Genomic DNA, 13891 nt, shown 5'->3' on the forward strand with positions numbered 1-13891 from the left:
GCAGTCGTTCCCCTGGATGCTCTGCCACCACAAGCATTTGGGGGGGGAAAAAAATACAAATTTATCAATTCATGACCACGTCGCTGTCCCTCACCCTTCATGACAGTGACACTTGCATCCGTCTTTTGAGATCAAGGAGGGATACCATCCCAAATTATAGATGAAATACTGAGGCTCAGACACAGTAGTCCTCTGCTCGCAATTACAGTGGGAATGCAAAGATACCGCAGGTGGGCCTGAGGGATCTCTTTGGGGTGATGGAAACGTCCTGAAATTGCGTTATAGATATGGTTGCACAACTCTGTTGTAAGTTTGCTAAAAGCCACTGTACACTTAAAACGGGTGGATTCTGCAAGATGGAAATCATACCTTAAAGAAACACTTAAAAATAGCATTGGAAGAAAAAAATTACACATGAAACCATTGGCAGCTGTTCCCCCCACTCCAAATCTCGTCTCCTCCTGATAAAGAGAGAGCTCAACTTGAGGGCTGAAAAAACCTTCTCAAAGTCTCACGCCAGCCATTCAAGCTCGCAACATTCTGTGCTAGAGACTCTACCAATATTTGCCACTGACTTACGAGATCAGACAGAGAAACAGAGTAGGTACTCACCTCCCTTCGGCTACGACTCAGTTGCAACCTGTGGGTTATTTCACGCAAAGCAAAACCTCCAACAAGGGAAATTCTTCTACCAGCCCGCACTCTGTGATTGGCCCACGGGACCTGGGGGGAGGGCAGGACTTCCTGCCCAGGGTGAAATGGCCCTCCTTATAATGATCAACCGGTGGTTCTCAATCTTTAAAATGAGACTCACATTGAAATTACCCAGGTCCTATCCTTGGTCATCCTACTTGAATTGGTCTGGGGTGGGCTTTAAGGAGCCAGGAGCCTTCAAAAACCCCCCAGGTGATTCTGCTACTGACCAGGGTTCTTGGCCTTCCCCAATCAATAGAAATTGATCAGAGGCCAGAGAAGAAATTCACGCAAGGTTTTATTGGGGCACTTGCTGCAGCAGGGGGGAGAGAGAACAAACATCACGTTCCCTTGCTGGCTTGCTCCCCAAGGCAGGGGGAGGGGGGAGCTCTCTCCTTATATGGGGAGAGGGTAGGGGTGTGTCCAGGGTGTCGGGCTGGAGCGGGGGCTTAGGTGGTCTGCCCACCCCTGAGGTGGTGTTTTGTGCAGGGGGCATGCTCAGTACCCTGCTTTTGCTCCCAACCCCCCGCTTTTGTTCCGGGCTCTTCAAAATTGTCAGTTGCGTTTTTTGGTCTCTTTGTATCTTTTAGTCCAGAATTTGCCCCACCTGTAGGCAGGCACGCAGTTATTTTTAGTCCCATGTAGTTTCTTTGTATTTTATTGCTGGAGGAGTCCAGGCGCAAGCATTGCAGCAAAGGGTCCCAGCTCCCAGCCCGTCTCAATTCTTGTATTTTTTTTAATTTTTAAAAATTGCTGTTTACTGTGTTTCATTTATTTATTTTTAATTTTTGGCCGCACCACGCAGCATGTGGGATCTTAGTTCCCCGACCAGGGATCGAACCCACGCCCCTGCATTAGAAGGCGGATTCTTAACCACTGCACCACCAGGGCATTCCCCAGCCTGTCTCAATTCTAATGTGCAGTCTCTCTCCCAGACCAACTAGGTCAGGTTTTTCAAGCTTGGCACCTAGCAATATTTTGAGATGGATGATTCTCTGTTATGGGGAGCTGTCCTGTGCATGGTAGGATGTTTAGCAACATCCTTGGTCTCTACCCACTAGATGCCAGTAGCACCATCCAGTTCTGACAACCAAAACTGTCTCCGAACTTTGTCAAGTGTCCGCTGGGGAACAAAAATCACCCCTGGTTGAGAACCACTGACACAGGTGCAATTAGTTGACTCCATCATACCAAGGATATTGAAATGCATCCATATTCTATGTTAACTAAAGTGTATCTGTCACAACGGTCAAGTTCATTTGTCCTACAGTTGATGGTATTTGTTACTGTTGACATTTAAGCGTGCATCCATGTCACTTATTTTGTATCAATTCTTATAGGTATTAATTTTAACTCATTTTGCCTCTTTGAGAGCCAATGTTTTTCAAGGAAAAAAAATTGAAAACCTGAGCACTCTCCAGGCTCTATGACTGGAAAATAGCCTGTGGCTAAATAACAATATTCAATTATCTTGTAATAACCTATAATGGAATATAATCAGAAAAAAATAACTGAATCACTATGCTGTGCACCTGAAACTAACAATATTGTAAATCAACTCTACTTCAATTTTTTAAAACCATAAAATTTAGTGATAACGTGTCACGTACATTCTAAGCCCATTGCATGTATTACCTCATTCAATCCTCAAACAATAATATGAGGCAGGTATTGCTATTATCATAACTGTTTTTAAACCTGAGGCAGAGAGTGTGAAAGGCAGTCAAAATCTAGAGCACATACTCTTTTTTTTTTCTTTTAATACATTTATTTATTTTATTTATTTACTTTTGGCTGTGTTGGGTCTTTGTTGCTGCACACAGGCTTTCTCTAGTTGCCGCGAGTGGGAGCTACTCTCTGTTGAGGTGCGCGGGCTTCTCACTGCGGTGGCTTCTCTTGTTGCAGACCACGGGCTCTAGGCACGTGGGCTTCAGTAGTTGCAGCACGTGGGCTCAGTAGTTGTGGCTCACGGGCTCTAGAGCACAGGCTCAGTAGTTGCAGCGCATGGGGCTTAGTTGCTCTGCAGCATGTGGGATCCTCCCAGACCAGGAATCGAAAACTGTGTCCCCTGTATTGGCAGGCGGATTCTCAACCACTGTGCCACCAGGGAAGCCCTAGAGCACATACTCTTAACCAGGGGTCAGCAAACTTTTTCTGCAGAGCCAGATAGTAAATACTTTCAATTTTGCAGGAAATATACTATCCGTAGCAACTACTCAATTCTGCCATTGCAGAAAGAAAGCAGCCACAGACAATATATAGCGAATGGGCTGTGTTCCAATAAAACTTTATTGACAAAAACAAGTGGTGGGCCAGATTCGGCCACTGGCCACAGGTTGCTGGTCCTTGCTGTTGTCCGTTATTCTCAACTTTCTATTTTAAATTGGAGAAATAGAGGGAAAGGGTGAGGGAGAGAGATGGGGAGAGGAAAGGAGTTAAAGGAATAAAGAAGACAGAAATGAGAATTAAATAATGTCAAGGACATTCTCCATGTCACAGTAGGTTCTCTACATAATTAAACATGTGAAATCTCCACCACACATCTGTGAAAAGGACAATATTTCAAATATACGATTGAGAATTGAAGTTCAAAGACATTGCAGAGCTTGACAAAAGTCTCAGAACTATCAGGGCAGATAAACCCAGATCAGAAAGATATTAAAACCTCTTTCCAATAAAATTCTTCTCTAACAGTAGAAGGAGGTCATATCCTCCCAATGCTGCACACCAGGATTCATCAGACATTAGGGGGATCTTGTAGCCTCGGCTCATATATAAGTGACAGATATAGCTGTGTGATTTTGATCCAATGTTTATTATAGTTATTCTCAGTGAGACATTTGGTCTGATACACCTGTGATAGCTAGAAGTGGGAGTTACTGAGGGAGATTTTAAATTTCTGATTTTATTTCTTTGGTTTCCCTAGAAATATTTACATTTTGCTTTATTACATGAGTCTGCTTTTTTCCAGCTTTATTGTGATATAATTGACAAATAGAAATTTTATATATTTAAGGTATACAGTGTGATATTTTGATATACATTTACATTGTGAAATGATCACCACCATCAAGCTAACACATCACACCTAACACACATAGTGTGTGTGTGTGTGTGTGTGTGTGTGTAAGAAGTGTTTTCTATTTTGCCCTGATTTGCTGAAATTGAAAGATCTTTGGCCAGAGACAGTCTGGATATTTTTACTCAAAACATAGGAGAAAAACCTTGTAACTGTTGTCAACTTTTCTTTCTGTCTCCCTTGAAAATAAAGTGTGTAATATTATGTTTGCCCTTATCCATCAGCCTAAGCAAATGGGAATTGAAATCACATCTTGCTATGTGTCAACTTACTATTTATAAAAAGTACCTGGCACTTTGATGCTTCTATACACACACATACAACACAAACCCCGAAAATATACTTCTCCTTCACTCTGTAAAAAGTCACATCTCTCATCCTCTTTTCAAAACTCACACTCATACTACAGAAATATTGAAATGGGGCTTCCCTGTAGCAGACTGGGTACCGCCAGTCTGCTCCACTGGAGCCCTGCCTACTCCTTCCTTGGTATCTCCTGAGATTCAACCATTCCCGCAGCAGAGACTGGCCTCTTGATATCCATGGGTCGCTGGGCAGAGACCAGACATACGGTTCTTGGTTGAAGACACCGTAGCATCTGTAGCTCTCTGCCTGTGTGGAAGAGACCTGATTCAAGGGGAAGATGGCCTGGTAGCCTTTGTCCTCGGGGGTGGAGCTTTGGTTCTGGGTGATGTGATCTCCATCTTCTTTGGTGAGAAGAAATGCTTCAAACTTGATTTTGGTGAAACACTGCAACTTTACATTCTCCCCTGGAGTCACCACAGTGCCAGCCATGCTGGAGAGGGAGGGTTTCTCATAAACGCCGGAGAAAGAAGGAAGTTTGGTGATAAAGGGAAGGGCCACGTACGCACCGTCCCCTTTTGTTCCCTGGGAGCAGACGTGGCTTTGGCTTCTCTCCCCTCCTCGCCCCACCCTGAGGAAATCTGTCTCGGCATCATCCCTGAGTGCTTCCTAAGGATGGAGGCTTGGTCCTCCGTGCTGCAAATCCCCACAGCCCGGTTCTTCCCTCCACAGAGGGGTCAGTTCTGGCTCTGCTGCCTCTGTGTCTCACTCACCGGTCATCACCAGCTGCAGGGGGTCACTGAACTGGGACCAGTGGTCTCCACTCTGATAGGAACAGTGGTACAGCCCTGCCTTGTCTGCTGTCATCTCTAGACAGGTAGATTACAAAGGGAGGGGGTTTACATTTAATTTTTACAAAAACCATGGTAGTTTGGATTATTGTCCCAAATTATTGGGACTTCCCTGGCTGTCCAGTGGTTACGGCTCTGTGCTTCCACCGCAGGGGGCACGGGTTCGATCCCTGGTGGGGGAACTAAGATCCTGCATGTCACAACTAAGACCCGGTGCAGCCAAATAAATAAATATTTTTTAAAAACAAACAAAAAGACCTTACCCCAAAGGCCGTGATGGTCTTTACATAATGTTCCCATGAAGTTTCATTTGCTCATGATAAAGAATACGTATTTCCAGGGGGAGAATAGGGGTACCATGTTGCATAATATGCTTGACTGGCTGGATTTCTAAATGAGTCGTTCTCGATGTGTGGTCTCCAAACCAGCAGCAGTGTCACCCGGGAGCTTGTTAAAATCCAAATTCCTGGGTCTCGCCCAGATCTTCTGAGTCCCATTCTGGTTATATGGCTTAAGAATTTGTTCTAACACATCTTCTCCATGACAGACACCTTAAAACATAGATCACTGGGCTCTACATGCAGCTTTCCTGAGCATTTGCATTTCTAGATGGCTGCCAGAGGATGCTATGCAACTGGTCCAGGGACCACACTTTGACAACCACTCCTCCCCAGAATCTGGTCCAGGGTTAACATAATGGAGTGAGAGACAAAACTGCAGACAATTATGTATCTGCTGTTTGGTTCCTGTGAATGACTTGTTACCATTTCTCCTGCGGGCTGGTATCTCGTTCTGCCACCACTCAGCAATGGGCTGATCTCTCCTGCCGCCTCAAAATCAATTAGTCCCTCACATGCTTGAACCTCACGGCAAATGAGCTCCTGGATGAGGGTGCCGGGTGCTGTCCATGACTCTGAGACACCCAGCGTGCTTCCTACAGAGGTCGTCCTAAGTCTCTCCTCTCTCTCCATGGAGCATTTTTGTGGTAGATCTAGGGCCACATAGAGAAGAGCAATGCTAACACCTGGCTTCTCTGGGTGACCAGGATGGGACCTCCCACCGATGTAGACGCCTGGTTCCCATTTCTGGTCCCAGGCAAATGGCTCAGGCATCTCATCCTTCTCTCATTCCTGTTCCTTTACGACCACGGTCAGTAGCACACCGTCCAGAGAGGGTGGAGAGTTAACAAGAAGGGGTGTAGCCAAGGACGCTAGTCTTTGAAGACAGCCAAGAAAGGTGGGTTTTGGAAACGTTTTCACCATCTTACTATTTGTGGGGTGCTTTGGAAGGTTGGAAAACTGTCACCTTACAGAAGCCTGTTGCAAGGATCTGTCTTCTGCTTTGATTGTCAACCAGAGGCTGACACACCTGTGCTTGGCAAAGAACGCTCTTGGAGATCGTGGGGTGAAACTTCTGTGTGAGGGCCTGAGTTACCCTGAATGTCAACTACAAGCCCTGGTGTTAAGTCCGTGCTGGCTCTGTATGTGCGTGTGTGTCCTGTATGTACATACACACATCACATACTGGATTCAAATCGGACAGTTTCAAGCATTTAATTCCTCTGAATACCCAAAGTATGATGCTGATGGTCAGCTCTGGGGAGATCTGGGGAGAAGGTTATAGAAAGAATTACAAGAAGTGGTGTCAATATTCCGTAGGGACTTGGGAGGTGTAGCTGGTTTCCAGGTTTGATTTACTTTTTTTAATGCGTGTTCTTAAAACTATGTAACATAAATGCTATCTGCAATTGGGTGTAGGTGGAGTTATTTGCCAACAAGCTCGGTATAATCCTCCTGTTAATACTAAAATCATAAGACTATTTTTCAGAAAGGAATGGGGCTGCAGTGATTGTTTCTTTTCTTAAAAATTTATTTATTTTATTTATTTTTATTTTTGGCTGTGTTGGGTCTTCGTTGCTGTGTGCGGGCTTCCTCTAGTTGCGGGAGCGGGGGCTACTTTTCATTGCGGTGCGCGGGCTTCTCATTGCGGTGGCTTCTCTTGTTGCGGAGCACAGGCCCTAGGCACGCAGGCTTCAGTAGATGTGGCACGCGGGCTCAGTAGTTGTGGCTCGTGGGCTCTAGAGCGCAGGCTCAGTAGTTGTGGCGCACGGGCTTAGTTGCTCCGCGGCATATGGGATCCTCCTGGACCAGGCTCAAATCTGCGTCCCTGCACTGGCAGGCGGATTCTTAACCACTGTGCCACCAGGGGAGCCCTGCAGTGCTTGTTTCTATTCAGCATTAACATCTCTGGTGTTCTTGCTCTCTACAAAATTGCCTCTGACAGTAACTGTTAGCTTTTCCTACAAACTAGTTTTAATCTAAGATGCGCCTTAAGGCACCCAGTATCTGAAAACTACTCACTCACTTAAAATTCCATGAAGTGTTTAGTTCTTGGTTGGAGAGAGGTAAAAGGAAAGAATTTTTCCCCACTATCTAAGCTCCCCAACACTAAAATAATATACAGTTCCATAGCTACTCACCCACTAGCCCTATATTCAAATCAAATTCTGTGAGAAGTTGCTGGCATCCAAAGAGAAAAACAAAATACTGATGGTCAACACTTATTAAGCACCTAAGATGTGCTAAGAACTTGCCAGAGGTTATTTCATTTAATCCTCTCAGGCGTATAAAATAAATATTCATCTCTCCCAGGTCGACGATAAGGAAACTGAAACCTAGACATTAAACCTCATCAAGTTTGCATACCTGTAGAAGGTATGAATCTCAGGAAATACAGGTCAAGTCCTCTTCTTTTTAAACATCAGCTCAGTTTTTTTGATCCATGCCCGCATCTTGCTAAGCTGTCAAAACTGAATTTGTCAGTCTTGCCCGGGCCTTCCTGCATGACCCCATAGTCATGGAAGTTCCTATAAACATACAAATTACGAAGCCATCGGGGTGTATGTTGGCTCCTTGCCGTTCATATGGGTCAGCTCAGAACTGTTGTCCACTCCTATCGTCCGTCCAGGTTCTGTGGCTCTTAGCTTGGGAACAGGGGTATTAAGGTTGCCTGTGGTCCCACATTCCTGCATGTATCACATGACCATTATTCCCTGGGGTCCAGCCATGTGACAGGTTGCCTTTGTGGAAGCCAAAGCCTACACAATCATTAAACTGTAAAGGCAGCTGTGTTGGTATTCCATTGCTGCTGTAACAGATTACCACAAACTTAGTGGCTTCACCCAATTTCATGGTTTTGTATTAGAGGACCAATATGCATGGCACTGGGATAAAACCAAGGTGTCAGTAGTGCTGTGTTCTTTTCTGGAGATTCTAGGAAGGAATCCATTTCCTTGCTCACTTAGATTGTTGGCAGAATTTGGTTCTTTGTGGTTGTAGGACTGAGGTCCCTGTATCCTTGCTGGCTGCAAGTTGAGAGCCAGCCTCCTCTTCTAAAGGCCACTGAATTTCTTGATACATGGCCCTCTTCCTCCATCTTCAAAGCCAGCAACAATGGGTTGAGTCCTCATACCACACTTCTCTTCACTTCTGCCTAAGATTAGATTCAGCCCCTCTGTATAAGCCAGGGTAATCTCACCATCTCAAGATCCTTAGTCTAAGGTCATCTGCAAGGTTCCCCTTGCCATGTAAGGTAACACATTCAGGTTCTGGGGATTAGGGCACAGGCATCTTTGAGGGCCATTATTCTGTCTATGGCAACAGCCAATCATAACTTTGATCATCTCTGTTCTTCTGCTAATATCATTAAGTTCAGGACTCTAATAGTAAAGCAGGAGACAGTAAAAAAAAAAAAAAAAAAAAAAAAGTTAAGGGAATTCCCTGGCAGTCCAGTGCTTGGGACTCCACGCTTTCACTGCCGAGGGCACAGGTTCGATCCCTGGTCGGGGAACTAAGATTCCACAAGCCGTGCAGTGCAGCCCAAAAAAAAAAAAAAAAAGTTAGGGTGAAATACCACTGATATTCTGTGTAATTGAATAATTGATATCTAAGATCTAGTACCAGGTACATCCAGAACAAGTGCCCACCACCTCTGACATTCTACCATTCTAGTAACTGGATTTAGGAAGTATAATTGGTCACCTTCCCCTAGTAGAAGGTGGCAGGCCAAGGCAAGACTGACATTCTCTGCCCCACGGTGGGGGCAGAAACAATACATACCACCTGTATCAGTTTTCTACTGCTTCTGTAACAAATTATCAAAAACTAAGAAGCTGAAAATAAACTCATCTTAAAGTGCTAGAGATCAGAAGTTCAAAATGGGTCCCCCTGGGCTAAAACCAAGGTGTGGGCAGGGCTGTGGTCCTTCCAGAGGCTCCAGGGGAGGATCCATCTCCTTACCTGTTCCAGCCTCTAGAGGCTGCCTGCATCCCACGGCTTGTGGCCCCTGCCTCCATCTTCAAAGCCAGCAGGGTGGTGTACTCAAATGTCCTTCTGTCTCCCTCACCACATCTCTCCCTGCTGGCTTTGACTGTCCTGGCTCAACCTCCTTGTAAGGAACCTTGTGATGACATTGGGCCCACATGGATAATCTCCTCATCTCCAGAGCCTTACAAGATCACACCTGCAAAGTCCCCTTACCTGCAATGTAACGTAGTCACAGGGACCAGGAATTAGAACGTAGACATCTTGGCGGGGGTATTACTCTGTCTGTGACACCACATATGATTCCATTCCCATGCCTCCACTGTCTTCAAGCTTGTCTAAAACCCATGGCTTGAGGTGGACAGTCATGGTTTTGGTGCATCTCTTCAGTGGAAAAAAAGTTTTTCCTTCACGTGATTGATTTCTAGGCTATGGTGTTGCAACATAACCAGCGATGGCTGCATTCATCTCTCAATGCTCCTTCAACAAAATTCAAGCCTTACACACTTGGATCTGGGACTGAATCACATAGGAATCACTGGACTGAAGTTTCTGTGTGAAGCTTTGAAGAAACCACTGTGTAAACTAAGGTGTCTATGGTAAGTTATGGTTTTTTTGAACTTCAATCTGTATATGCAATGAACTATCAATGTAGCAGACCCCTCCAGGTCTATCATAAAGGACTGGAATAAATTCAATGGAGTATTTTAAAAAGTCTACTAGGATGGCATTTTTCACACACACACACACACACACACACACACACACAATTTAATCTCAAAATTCATAGTAAACCACAAAAGACCCCAAATAGCCAGATCGACCCTGACAAAGAACAACACCCAAGTGTGCGCCTGGCATATAAGATGGCATCAACAAGCATTGGTTGAATGAATGAATGAATTTGTGTGTTTTGCCTGTAGGTTGTGGGGATGTGCCATCTCTCCTTTCAGTTGTGCAGAACTCTTGTCTGCCCTTAGAAGCAATCAGAGCCTGGTCACTGTGGACCTGGGCCAGAATTCCTTGGGGTATAATGGAGTAAAGATGCCGTGTGACGCCTTGAAACTTCCAAGTTACCCCCTCCAGACACTCAGGCATGATCCTACTACTCCCCAGTGTTTGCTCCATGATCGTAGGTTTTGGGGCAGCACAAGCTACAGGAATTTGCTGTAGGCATCTAGGACTAACACTCAACTTTCCTCTACTGATGTCCGGTCACGAGATAATTCTCCTAAAGGTTCCTTCGATTGTTTTGCCAGGGAAGATGAGTCAAAGGAGACCAACACTTGATCTGGAAACCAAGGAGGTGGACTTAGGGCTTTAGAGCAGCCAGCCACTGTCTCATTAGGGAAACCAACTTGCAGCTGTTATACGGTGTTTTGGAAAGAGTTTGCTTGCAGGCTGCGTGGGTTACAGAGGTCTAGTGGGTCAATGGCAGCGTTTGAAGCATGTTCTCTGGAGTGAGTCTGCTATCTAATGAGAGTAATCTGTGATCGTAGAAGCTATCACCAATTGGCTGTCTTCTACTTGCTCGCTGGAGCAAGTTGTTGTTGAGTTCTGTTGTTTACTTGCTACCCTGGCAACAAAGAACCATAAAACTCTTCCTAAGAGTGTGGGAGCTTTTTAAAATCCTCAAGGGAGGGACTTCCCTGGCGGTCCAGTGGTTAAGACACCGCCCTTCCACTGCAGGGGACACGGGTTCCATCCCCGGTCAGGGAACTAAGATCCCGCACGCTGCGCGGCGCGGCCAAAAAATAGAAAAAAAAAAAAATCCTCAAGGGAGTTCCCTGGTGGCCTAGTGGTTACGATTCTGGTCTTTCACTGCCGTGGCCCAGGTTCAATCCCTGGTTGGGTAACTGAGATCCCGCAAGCCGTGTGGCGTCGCAAAAAACAAAACAAAACAAAATAAAATCCTCAAATGCAACATAGACAATTGATGGCTTTAAATGATCGTTAATTATGTAGAAGAAACATTGTATATTTACTTAACATGATTTCAGAGCCCAAGGTACCATGCTAGTCAAAAGAAGGAATGTGTGTACACTAAAGGTCTTTTTTTCTAGCCCCTTTCTTGTGGATTAGCCCTCTCACTTTAGATAACGTTGGTGAATTTCAATCAGGATGTAAAGCCCTCACAAAGACAACATCGGAGCTGTTTCATTAGACCAGCTGATCAGACATTCTTTCCCGGTCTTTGAATCTCAAGATGAATGCTTCAAGGTGGAGGCTTCTTCCTGAATCACAGATCCTAGAAAGGCACAAATGCCCTGGGCCTGCCCTTTTAGAAGTCGGTTTTTAGTTCCCTAATTCTACCCCATATTCTGATAAGCCCTTTTAAGTCAACTATAGTCATTTTCTCTTGCTTGAGGCCAAAGAACCCCACCATCACACCTCATTCTAAGAGCAACACATTTATGTCTTCCAATCTGGTTCTTCACACCCCATTTCTGATTCCCTCAACACTTTTGACCAGACCCAGTTCTACTGTGAGAACCAGTTTTGTTTTTCTACCACAGGCTATGACCAACCTCTGACAATCATGAATAAACACAATTATGTTTGACCTTAAAGGGTCATGTTTAAAATATTTTGAAGCTAGTTGGCCCATATTTTAGCCAATGTTATATTGATTGCTGACAAGGTATCTGCTCAAGCTAGCTTAAGGTTGACTGGGTGTATTGAGTTTGGGAGTTGGAGGAGTTCTTCCAGCTTTACTGAGATATAATTAACAAATTAAAATTGTATATATTTAAGGTATGCAATGTAACGTTTTGATATGTGTATACATTTTGAAACAATCACCAGGGACTTCCCTGGTGGCACAGTGGTTAAGAATCCGCCTGCCAATGCAGGGGACACGGGTTCGAGCCCTGGTCCTGGAAGATCCAACATGCCATGGAACAACTAAGCCCGTGTGCCACAACTTTGAGCCTGTGCTCTAGAGCCCACGAGCCACAACTATTCAGCCTGTGCACCACAACTACTGAAGCCCGCACTCCTAGAGCCCGTGCTCCACAACAAGAGAAGCCACCACAATGAGAAGCCTGCGCACCGCAACGAAGAGTAGCCCCCCGTCGCTGCAACTAGAGAAAGCCCGCACGCAGCAACGAAGGCCCAACACAGCCAAAAATAAATAAATAAATTTTTTTTTAAAAAGATCTACTCTCTTAGCAAATTTCAGGTATATAATACACTATTATTCACTATAGTCACCATGCTGTACATTAGATCTCCAAAACTTACTCCTCTTTTAACGGAAGATTTGTTGCATGGAAGTACTGTGAATCTCAAACAACAAAACAGATATTGATTCATATGCCAGCAAAACCAAGACTATAATGCCAATAAGAAACATGGCAGCCAATATCTTTGGTCTCCTGTTTTTATACGTATTTTTACTTTAATTATTCTCTCCCCCTTCTCACTCCCCATTTCCACATACACATGGCTGAATATGGTTACCAAAAGGTGAATCCAAGAAATGAGACTGCCTCTCATCACAGGTCAAATACAGGGTGGTAGTTATCGAGTATCTTCTAACGAAGGGGGATAAAAAGCTAATAACACTGACTTGATTCAAGTGTGTATTCCTCATCCTGGATCTACCATGTAGGAGAAGTTGTCCAAGTGAGTTATGGACTAGGTAGGTATTACAGGTACATCACAGATGTACTCATCAACTCCACCTCCAGTGCCAAGTATGATATGACCATCACCCAAGATCATCCAAGCTTCCAAAGCTGCAGAGTGGCTTTATACCATTACGATGTTAACCTGATAGCATCATTTTTCCCTACAAATTGATATGGAACTCTACTTTGCAGCATGTAATAACCAGGAAAGATGGCCCTTGCTCTGCACATTCCTAAATCATGAGATTTGCAGGCACTTGGGCATTTGGAATGACTCTCCTTGAAGCAACAAGAAATTTCCCCTCCCTTTTTACCTCCTAGGTTGAAGACAGATGAATCTGATGCTCGCATCCAGAAGCTGCTGAAAGGAATGAAGGAAAGCAACCCACGACTGACTACTGAGAGTGATGGTCGAGATCCAAAAAAATAACAGACCTTCTTCTCATGCTTTCATTTTCTGAATCCCCCAGGAGTCATTCATTCTCCAATAAAGTCCTGGATCAATCGTCAAGGTGATGGTGAACTTCCTAGGATCCTTCTCAGTGATGTTAGTTGCTGAGCCAGATGTTATTTTAGCCGTGGTTGTACCTCCGGTTTACATAAAACATACACACATCACTTAACCCTGCTGTGGATGAAATGTCTATATCTCAAGTATATCAAGAGAAATATAGGTGAAAGCATTCATGGATAAAAGTCTTATTTAGTAATGGATTCTGACCAAACTTAGAGAAAAGATACATTATTTGGGGGGAATTTAGCCTAGCAGGGGGAATGGGAAAGAAATGTTTGTGATCACACTGATTTGCCTGCCTTGCCTTGCTGCCCGGTTCCTGCCAATCTTCATCATGGCCCCTGGGGAAAGTTACCTACCAAAGTCAGGGTCTGAGGTTCTCTCTTATAGGAGCTGGAACCTCAAATGTGTACAAGAGTCATATTCATGGAAGAGCCAGACTTTGGATTTCATCTAAAGACTGTGAGTGTCAGCAACCGAGCGGCTTCAATTTAGCA

General features: G+C 44.6%; 1 protein-coding gene across 1 annotated transcript; it reads left to right on the plus strand.

Annotated features, from left to right (window-relative positions):
• Positions 1-5678: 5678 nt before the first annotated feature.
• LOC137752504 (NACHT, LRR and PYD domains-containing protein 2-like) lies at positions 5679-13310 on the plus strand. The gene is given in 6 exon segments (XM_068527188.1): positions 5679-5820; positions 5823-5871; positions 6216-6386; positions 9677-9847; positions 10172-10342; positions 13202-13310. Coding segments are annotated over 6 exon segments (813 nt in total).
• Positions 13311-13891: the final 581 nt, after the last annotated feature.

This window comes from Eschrichtius robustus, chromosome 19 (assembly GCF_028021215.1).
Source record: "Eschrichtius robustus isolate mEscRob2 chromosome 19, mEscRob2.pri, whole genome shotgun sequence".
Classification (NCBI taxonomy): Eukaryota; Metazoa; Chordata; class Mammalia; order Artiodactyla; family Eschrichtiidae; genus Eschrichtius; species Eschrichtius robustus.